Source organism: Prunus persica, chromosome G3, assembly GCF_000346465.2.
Source record: "Prunus persica cultivar Lovell chromosome G3, Prunus_persica_NCBIv2, whole genome shotgun sequence".
Taxonomy (NCBI): Eukaryota; Viridiplantae; Streptophyta; class Magnoliopsida; order Rosales; family Rosaceae; genus Prunus; species Prunus persica.
This window is the reverse complement of record NC_034011.1, coordinates 6815653-6826652: the sequence shown is the minus strand read 5'-3', so window position 1 is coordinate 6826652 and position 11000 is coordinate 6815653. Positions and strand designations below refer to the sequence as shown.

The following is an 11000-nucleotide window of genomic DNA, read 5'->3' as shown; positions in this document are numbered from 1 at the left end:
GTTTTCCCAATTTTCCACTACATCCACAAACTCACTCTCTCACTTTTTTTCTTAGCAATTATTATTCTCTCTAAATTTCTTTCTAATTTCTCATGTTTTGAAACTATAAGGTTATGCTCCTATTTATAGTGGTTATAGGGATAAGATAAACTTCAATATTAAAAGGATAAGAGCATCCAAGTTTATCCAAAAGATAAATATCCTAACAAGATAAATCATCCAAGTTTATCTAAAATATAAATATCTTTAAAAGATAATATCATCTAAGTTTATCCAAAAGATAAATATCTTATTTTATCCGTTTAAAATAGGGGTTTTCACAAGAAGTCATTGAGAGGTGCTGGAGTAGTAGCCTCAACGGTCCATGGGTGTCGAAATGGTTGAAGAATATGCATACTTGCCGAACCCAACTTACTAAATCAAGTAAAAGGAAATTCCAAAGTAACAAGATCAAAATTGATAGCCTAGTGGATTAACTAAACCTCATGCAATAGCGCTGGGAGGAGAATGGCGAGAATATCTCTCGTATCAAGACCAAGTTGAATGACCTCTGGAGAAAAGAAGGGTGCTACTGGTCGCAGCAATCCCGAGTCAAATGGTTGGACAATCGGGACTCCACACCTCTTTCTTTCACAAGGCGACTATCCAAAGAAGGAGTAAAAACAAGATCACTAGAATAAAAGGTGAGACTGGCAATTGGGAGCATGAGCAGAAGGGAGTTCGTAGGGTTTTTGAGGCGTATTTCAAAAAGCTATTTACATTTGTTTGTACCATATTTTACCCGCCTTTCATGCCATGACACGTGGAAGGGGTATGACACTAAGAAAGGCCCCATGGCCCGTGCTGGCAAGCCTGGTGGTACAAATAGGTAGGTCTCTTCGGCACCCACGACCTATTCTACACCCAACATGGCCCTGTAACCCATGCTGGCAGGTCTAGTCCCACAAACTGCAGGCGCCTCCAACTCCATCCGCCGATTGTTCATTGACCGGCCCACAGCCAGCAAGTGCGTTCGGCATGCCTTGCCAGTTCCACGCCTTAGAAGGCATCTTGCAGGACGTTCTTGGGTTCCCCGCTAGAATATTTGATGGGACGAGTGTCAGCCTCAGAAGGCACTCCCACAAGTCTCACATTGAAACTAATTACCAAGTGAACACCTAGAACTCCCTATAAATAGAGTTCCTCACCCTAGATACAGGGTAAGACTTTCTGCTTGACTCTTATGCCCTTGCATTGTCGATAGTTTGCTCTCCTCCCTTTAAGCTAACTTTAGCATCGGAGGGCCTTCGTCTAGTACCACACCGGTGCCCTAGGTCTCATATGTTGTTTTCTCTCCTTGGCCCAAATCCTGCATCACCAACCGAAGAGGAACGTGCTTACTGAAGGCACATCCGGTCCCTCGACCGTCGACATCACCTGTACGTTGGTCTTATCACTACCTATTTAGTTTTAGCGCTTACAACATCGAATGGGAGCAGAGAGTGGAATTCCATCCTGGATTGGGTTGACCCAGTGGTGACTGAAGAGATAAACAGAGAACTGATCAGGCCCATTACTGCCTAAGAGATTAAAGAAGCTGCTTTTTAAATGGGGGCCACTAAGGCTCCATGACCAGATGGTTTCCATGGGACCTTTTATCACAAGTACTGGGGAATTATTCACAATGATATTCAGGAATTCAATGCTGATTTCTTCACCGGCCAAGCCATCCCTAAACCACTGAACTCCACACAAATTGTCCTAATCCCAAAGGTTCCTAGTCGTGAAGCAGTCTCCCAATTCAGGTGAATTAGCCTATGCAAATTAATGTAAATCAACAAATACAAATAGAGATATACTTACAACTTTAGCGATTGAGGCATGCAAGAATTGCAATGTCCTAAAGATAGATTCCGCTCCTATCCTTGTGCTTACAGTTCTATAGGCGTCCATCTCTCATTATTCATTAATCGAAAATCCTAAATTGAAATACTTCATTTTAAGACTTTGACAAACCAATTATATATTTGTACTCTCAAGACAAAATTAGGAAGAATTTAACAATAGAGTACTGGGGAATACTCTTTGTTTTTCACGGGTATGAACTCTTTTTTTTATTTTTTATTTTTTAAAGTCGGTGAAGGTGTTTGGTGTATATAAAACTCATTACACCTCTTGTTGAAACATAAGTAGCTTTTCATTTGAAAAGTTACAGGTTACAGACACAACTCTATGCAAACGAGACCACTTCATCATTTGAATCCCATCGTATAATTATTAATAACTGCACTTTAAAGGACAATTAACCAAGTGCAAAACAAATACTAGGACACACGACACTTTTTTTTTTTTTTCCCTCATTCACTATAGAAATTAAATATTATTAAATAATATAAAATTTCCAACAGTACTTCCTTCACCTGAGATGCTTATGGGTGGCTCTCTCAAATGGTTGACCTCCACCCAAAGAAAAGAGGAAGTTTTCTCTCTTACCAAATGCAGACGGCACACCCTACAAAATAAGAATAAAATGACTTATACAAATGACGCAGCACAAGCAACAAAGGTTTCAAGCGAAACCGTGAGTAACAATAAAACTGGATTCCACCAGAAAATTAAGAGAAGCTCTCTTGGAATAATATGATTAAAAGTTGAGTTCCAGATACATTAGACAAACCTGTCTAAATACACATTTCTCAACAACCCTCAACCCTTCAACTACTAGGGGAGTTATTACATAAAACTGAAAAAACAGGATTAATTTGGAGTCTTAATAACGTAACTCCTAAACTGTCCAAAACAGAATTTATTGAAAAATTAACTACCAAACTTTAACTGCAGTTTTGGAAGGCCAAACGACCTCAGAATGCCAAAATCCACCTTATGTCACAGCAAAGCAGTGAGTTACACTCGTGGCTTCGTTCCCTTTCCGAAAAGGTATTTTGCGTCCTAATCGGAGCTTGGACGACAAAACTGCATATTCCCGCTACGTCCTTTTTCTAGCTCAACCGCGATAAAATCTGCCATCTGTTCTACATCAACAAATGAGAATAAGATGACTTATATTTGAGAACAAATGACTAACTTGACAACCCTAAGTCGCCAAACGAATGGGGCACATGCGGATTGCATGATATCAGAGTTGATTAATATTCTGGTCGTGCCCATGTGTTTAGTTACAGAGTCATATTTACACATGCATTTTGTATTTCTTTGAATTCGTGGTCAAATATAGGCCATGCAGAGTCATATTTACACATGCATTTTTTATATTTGCATTTCTTACCTTCCAGGAACAATTAATGGAGAAAGGATCAGCGCCAAAAAATAAGAAATAAAAATGAAAGGAGAGAAAAATGTAAATGGATCCAAGAGCGGAGAAATAAATTGTTAAAGAGGTGGACTAGCTAATTTTAAGGGTTGATTTGCTAACAACCAATTAGAGTGTTTTCTTGCAGATATCTTATTTTTTTTCATTGTTGGCAAGCGAAGATGATGTCTTACTTCTCAACATAGATATAAGATTTACTTATTAGAGTAATCAGTCTTTTACTAAAGGATTGCCCATAAAATGCGTAGGCCCTAACAACCTAACCCGAACCCAGTTCAAACTCGAACTTTTAGAGTCGAGCTAGATCAGTCAAGTTCAATAATGAATTCTAAACTAGTTTGCCAATTAAGATTCTTTTTCATTGAGAAAAACCTGTTGCTAACAAATTAACATATCATAACAAAAATGCATAAAAGTCAAAGTCGAAGGCGCAATGAAATTTCCCGAAAGTTGACCTGTAATTAATGCATATATTTGATAATGCATCTGGCAGCTTGACCAAAAACTCGATTTCCTTTTTCTACCTCTCTCTCTCTCTCTCTCTCTCTCTTGCATAAAGAGTTGAAATATTCAAGTAATAATCATAATCTATATTGGCGGCAAAATAAATCTATTCCTTTGATTTAGTCTATTTAATGGAATTGATGGTCAACCTAGACTCTTCCTGGTTAGTTGAGAGGGGGAGAGAGAGAGAGAGGTCCTCTTCCTCTATATAATGTGCCAGGAACCCATCCCATGCACAAACCGTAGCTTTTTCTTTTTTCTTTTACATTATCAATGGCAAAGCTCTTTGGTGTTGCAGTCTCTGCATTACTGTTTGTCATCCTAGTGCTTGGCTTGGCTTACTCTCAGGCAGAAACACACGCCCTAAGAACAGGTATCCTTTGCTTAACTAATATTGTTGCAACCTTGTTGAATCAGCATCGCCTTTTTTTATCGTGGGGGATTGAGGTTTGTTTTGCGTGGTATTTCTGTGAAAGTCATCAGAAAAGAAAATGATATATAAATTATTGATGCATCATACCATGGACGCAATGCCTCGACGTGTCGGGTTAGGTTTCCCATTCGGCCAGTTTAAATTGGTACCTAACCAAATCAAACAAAAAGTTTTGGTAGTTTTGAGCAATATTTGTACTTTTCAGCTTTTGTAAATTTTCGGTAGCTTTAATTTTGTGGTGTCTTTTGACAATTCGGTTTCCAATAGTGTCGGTTTATCATTATTTGGGCTAATTAAAGTTAAACACATTTTTAGAACCCTTCTCTTCTTCACCACTACCATAATCACATTAGCTACTACTTTTGCGGGAACAAGTACTTTTAAATTTATTTGGGACTCGCAGACGTGGGTTAATTAAGCCAGTTGATTAGGACAGTGAGCCCTTCCAAATTTAACTTGGGACTCTTCATTAACAATGTATATATAGTACCAATATACTAAGAGCATCACCAATTGGGGGGGGGGGGGGGGGGGGGGGTATAAGGGGATGTTTATTAAATAAACCCATTTTGTGTTGGGATTCCCCCACATTTGGGGGGGGGGGGGGGAGAAGGGGTTGTGTGTGTAAATGGATGTATAATTACATCACCACCATGAGATGTAAATATCGATGCAATTGTACATCTATTTTTACATCTCTTGCAGTTGGGACCCAGTTGGGAAAAAGAGAGAAAAAATGAAGAAAAGTCAACATAAAAAGTGGGACCCACGGCTACAGTAATTTCTAGAAAAAAAAATCGCATGTTGTTTACTCATTTGCGGTTTTCATGCTCCCTCCAATGTTTTTGGATGAAATTATATCTTCTCCGAATTTAAATATTTTTAGGTCTATTTATTTGAAAAATTAAAATTAACCTAATACAAAAAAAAATTAATTTTATAAAGTAAACACAAAATACAAATTTCACACAAAAACGAATTAAGACAAACAAAACAATTATACATCTTAGATTTACATCTTTTCCCAGTGGAGCAAAAAACATATTTACACCCCCAGGAGGTGTAAATGGGATGTAAAAGTGGCTTTACACCCCCGAATTTACACCCCCCCCATTGGTGATGCTCTAAGAGCATCTCCAACCGTAGTAGCAAATAAAACTATTTAAATTGAAGTTTGTTCACCTACGTAGCAATTTGAAAAGTCTTATTTGCTACGTCAATAATTTTTGCTTCAACTTACTTTTCAATTCAATTAATGCAATATCATAGAAAAGAATGAAAAATATGAAAACATGTGAAAAATGTCTTTGTATTTATTATATGAAAAGAAAAAAATGCATGTTTTTAACATTTTCAAGGTAGGTTTTGTTTTTCCAAAGTAAAATTAAATATTTGAAGAGCCAAAGTCAACTTACCAGTCCTGAAGAGAGAGAAAGAGGTTGCAGCTTTGATGACTGAGGTTGAAGACGCTGTTGGAGCGACTTTTTTTGATGTGGCTCACCTATTTTAGAATTTCAATACTATTGAAGAGGCTGTTGGAGATGCTCTAAAATTATACCCGTACATATTATATATTTTATTCAACAAGTAAAAAATGAAACTTGGGACTCTCGATATTAAAATGTGCAATGGTAAGTATGAAGTCAATTGTTTCTCATCAGTGATTTTGAATGTGTGCAGAAAGCAAGGAAGCGAATGTAGCAGTTACCAGTGAATATGGGTGTAGGAAAATCAAGTGCCATTGGGATAAGCAGCGATCTTCCCGAATTTTGAGTGCCGGTCGGGATGAGGATGATCCAAGAGGAACTCCGTCTACTCATGGAGCACCTTATGGGCCACGTCCCTAGTATCATCAATCAAGGATCATGTGTAACCGTTTCAATCTACATATTTAAGATGTCATCAGTACTGGCATCATTGAACATAAATAAGGGTTGAGACTTGTTATTATTCTGTACCTGCTGCCCTCTCCCATTCTGGAGGAGAATAGATTGTGGGCTGAAATTCCTAGTATTTGTCTTTTCAATGCTAGTAGACATCTCAATCTCGAATTCTCTCGTAATTAATTAATTAAAAAAATGTCACTTGTAAAATAATCTAACCTAAGAAGGCTTAGAATCTGTTCCCCCAGATACATGTTTAGGAAGTAAAGAATCTATGAGAAAGGATCCTAAACTGAAGTCGCTTCCCAATTGTTCTTTCGCAGTGGCAACTGTACAGACGGTCTGGACGACGGCGAGGTAAAGAGCTAAGCATGCACCAAGGGTTGAGATGCCAACTAGCCAGCTACTAAAATGGTGGTGCACCAGGAAGGCTCTTACTTTTGCATATCTACTATTATAGTAAGCATCGACATCGCGAACCACCTCGTATAAGTAGGACTGGGACATGTCCGAAACGACTTCCTTGCAAAGGTTGTTGACAAGTTTAGCCACTCTTCTGTTGCTGCCCAGAGAGTGGAAGAGGATGCCGTGGTAGTGCAGAAGCCCGACATCCTTGGCGGAGTTGATGAGGCCGTCAAGAAAAAACAAATATGTTGTAACATCTTGGTGCTGGCAATACCGGTGGCATTTCTCAAATGCAAGCATGTTGCGGAACAAAGTGGCTCTATGATCATTAATATGTATTGCAGGGATTGTAAGTACCTTCCTCCTGATGTCGAAGGTTCCACGGCTGAAACTGATATCTAGTGGCCGACAAGGTTTCTTGTTCCTCTTGAACTTAACTCCAGCTTCTTTCAGCTCCCGTATGGAGAGGATTAGCTGGGTCTGCTTCCCTTGTGGCTTCAGATCTTTGTGCCAAAAGGTTTGCTTCTCTTGTGGCTTTAGATTGTGTTTCATATCTTTGCGTGGGAGAGTATCGACTTCTTTTTCATTATGTTCAGGACAAATATTATGGTGGAAAAGATCAAGAAAGTGCTTGCCTTGTCCCTCATGTTTTGGTGCAAAATGTTGTAAAGGTTTGTCAGGATCTACACTTCCTTGTAGTAGCGGCTTGAAGAAGCGAATCGAAAGCGCTTCCAAGTCTGAAGATTTGGGTTTCTGATGATCTGAAGCACTACTAGAGGTTTTTGTGATGATCAGCTTATCGTATAATCTGCGAAGAACAAACAGCGGGAGCTGATTTTCAAGTTTGATCAAATCCTGTCGGATGATTGGCAACATCCACCTTTCAACGGTGGAAGGTGTATGCTCAAAGCCCTGCTCCGATGCATCTCTTAGAAACCCTATGATGAAACAGCCATCAATTAGCATCATCTTCACAAATTCCTCGCTACTCAGCTCGGATTCTTCTGAGTAGCATCTCCGCGCTTTCTCCTCCAATTCCTGCATTGCCTTCTTCGCATCATCTAGTAATTGCATCATCTCCGGATCCGCCGTCTCCTTCACCGAAAGCATGCTATCATCATCGGTGTTTGGTTTAAAGAGGCGCCGAAAATATATTCGTTTAACCTTTTCCATTTCTTGCAAGCTTGCTACTCCATGGTGATAAGGACCAATGGAGACAATGTTGGGCTCGTACGCCTTTCTCTTCATCTGGCGCATGGCGTTCGGAACCTTGTAAATGCAGATATCTCGCTCTTTCGGAACATTATTGCCCATCTCCAGTTCTTCTATCAGTGACAGCGAAGCTTTCCTCCCATTTGATGATGAGCCATCGCATACTCCATGGAAACCTCTTGCTCTGCTCACTCTGCAGGTTATCTTCTGCAAAAGAAACCAGCTGCTGGTAAAAAGGCTGCCCTTTCCCATTTGTATCTGGATGAAGAAGCAATTACAAGGAGAGATTTACAGCTACAGGTACTGCAAGTTTTAGGTAGACGATGAGTACTGGTAAGTTAATCGTCAGTGTTTATAGAAGGGAAATCATGAAATCAATGCTTAAATTATTAATTGAAGTCTTTCTTTATAAGTCAATGCTTCAATAAGAGTAGCGTGTTTCGTATAGCTAGCCACTATTTCATCTGTCAGTCTTTTCAACCCAACCCAACCCAAGTCACCTGCTTTTAATTTTCTATGTTCACGTGAACTAGAAAAATCAAGCATCGTACAACTACTGACTTTAAAATTTAAATTATGGTCTTGATCCTTGTAATGAATAATGAATTATAAGTTGCAACCGGGGTTTAGACCTAGTCCACCACCATAGTTAGGGCTAATTAACGACTTACTGTGGGAACATGACTTCCACCCTCGTGCAAACTCACTTAATTATTTAATAATTCTTTCTCCGGAACGATAAGATGTTAAAATGATGAGCAAAAATAATCCCTCTCCGATAAAGACGTGTGTTTTGACTTTTAAGGGCTATTAAGATGAGCAATTCATTAGATATATGTGTTAGTGAATTAAATATATATTTTTTCAAATATATACTGTACATGACATTTAATGGTAGCGATTAGACATTTTTTCACATATATATATATATATTTTTCCCTCTTTCTCATATATATTAATAAAATAATTTTTTCCACATCGTAGGTTGTCCTTCTTTTCACACTACAATAATTATTTGGCTGAGATTAGACATTTTTAACCGATCCTTAATATAAAACCATTAATGAAGACTTTCCCTCTTTTTCGCCAAGTATGCCGAAGGGATGATTTTTTTGGGTCCTTCTATTGAGATGCGTAAGCGTGCCACTACTAAGCCATTTGATGGTTTGGATGGAAAGATGGTGTGAGCGTGTTTGCACTTCTGACTTCTAATTAAACGATTGATCGGCCAAGTAAGGAATCTCCTCTTAGCCTAGTTTCTTTCACTTCCTCGTGGTCAATGATGATTGAGTTTTGTATGACTATTTTTATGATTTTCGTGATAAGTGCAATGAATGTAAATGCAAGAATGAAATGACAGTAATGTAAATGCGATAAAATAGATTAAAATGATAAAGACTTGAATTAAACTTAAATTTAATGACGACTGAAAGTAAATTGCAAGAAAATAAGCTTACACTAGGAAAATGAAGAACTTGGATAATCTAAAGTGCTTGAAAGATAAAATCCTAGACTAGGAATTGAAAGGTATAGGATAAAAAGATAGGTTTTGTGTGTTGAGTTGGAGGTCCTCTTTTCTTCTTCTAATGACCTATTTCTAGAACTTTCTTCCGCTAACGGGTTTGGTCATTAAATGGCTAGAACTAACTCTTCCTTGAAACTCCTTCCAATATTAATGTCTTTTGGAGCTCTAAGCATCTAATGAGAACTTCCCAACCACCACCAACCCATATGGTTGGTCAATAAAATGGAATTCGGGATTGTGAAACTCTTCTCTTGAGCTGTGATGCAATATGTCCTGGTAGGTTGACTACGAGTCTTCCCATCTTTGAATTCCACCACTTGCAAGGAGACTTTTGCTGGAACTTCTGAACTTAGCTTTTTGTGTTGGGTTTGGACTTCTAAGTGTATGATCCAACTTCTGGTGAGAGATCCGATCCCAGTTGGTTTCAACTTTTTCTTCCCTCTCAATTCCATCCATATCCCGCCTTCAATCTGAATGATCTGGAATTCATTTCCAATTCCTTATATCAACTAATGGGGATACCGGGAGGGAGGAGAGAAAGCACCCCGCTAACTTTTTCTTTCTTCTACCAATGGTCAGTAGATTGAGCACTAACAGAATATTGAGAAAGAAAGAGCGGAGCAACTACATCAAAAAAGTGGGAAGTAGTGCTTTTGACTTGGTTGAGAATCCCATCAATGTTAGAGTGACATAAGGCAATCTCCAGTGATAGGGCTAAATAGGCTATAAATTTAGTCCTCCAAAATATTAATTTTTTAAAGAATAGTGTAGAGTTAAATTTTTCTATCTTTAGCCATGCAGTGCTATATTTTAAAGTCCTTCATATTTTATTATTTTGAGAAAAACTATGATACAACACTCATATATTTCACAACTATATATTTTTTAATTGAATTAAACTACTATTTAGAGATAATATTCCATATATGACACGTATATGTTGATAACATTTTAAAAGGCTATTTAGAAAAAAATATCTTAACAGCTAGTTGATGTCATCGATGACGTCAGCTCGCCTTTAATATTGGCTATTGAATATGCATTTGCACGAGATGTTTGTGCTCTTGCCCACACTGAATCATGTCTCTTATGGCCGTAACTTTCACTTAATTACAATTTAATGTGTATAACACAAGTCTGCAAAGCCATTTGTAATTCGCTCTCCATCCGGACTTGGAGTTGTGCCACCACCACTACTTGGACTTTGGTTTTCATCCCGACTCTGAGTGTAAACTCTGACTTGGATTTGGGATTTAAGTCCCGACGTGGGGTTGGTTTCCATCTGAACTCGAACTTGGCTTCCAACCTAACTTGGAAGCTTGGAGGTATCATCTCTTCAATCACACCATTCCACTGATATAGCTTAGAATAATATTATTATAATAACATACATCCATATGGCTTTTAGCTAGCATGCAATATGCAATACCAAATAGGCCATCTTGGCCTTTTCCTTTTCTTCATGGCTTTTCCAAGGACTATGTCCAATGGCCTTCAGTTAAGTCACCAATAACCCAACCAGCCTCATGTTTTTCTACTTCCACGACAGAAACCCACCATGAATACTCACTATGTTTGATGGAATATATTTAGGCTCAAACACAATTACAAGGAGAGATTTACAGCTACAGGTACCGCAAGTTTTAGGTAGACGATGAGTACTGGTAAGTGGTTAATCATCAGTGTTTATAGAAGGGAAATCATGAAATCAATGCTTAAATTATTGTT

General features: G+C 38.3%; 1 protein-coding gene across 1 annotated transcript; it reads right to left on the bottom strand.

Annotated features, from left to right (window-relative positions):
• On the bottom strand, window positions 6114–8215 carry LOC18783477 (UPF0481 protein At3g47200). The gene has a single exon (XM_007216404.2). The coding sequence runs from the start codon at window positions 7997–7999 to the stop codon at window positions 6350–6352; it is 1650 nt and encodes a 549-aa protein (XP_007216466.2). The 5' UTR covers window positions 8000–8215; the 3' UTR covers window positions 6114–6349.

Excerpts from the sequence above, each read along its gene's own strand:
- LOC18783477 (XM_007216404.2), bottom strand. The coding sequence starts at position 7,999 with ATGGGAAAGGGCAGCCTTTTTACCAGCAGCTGGTTTCTTTTGCAGAAG.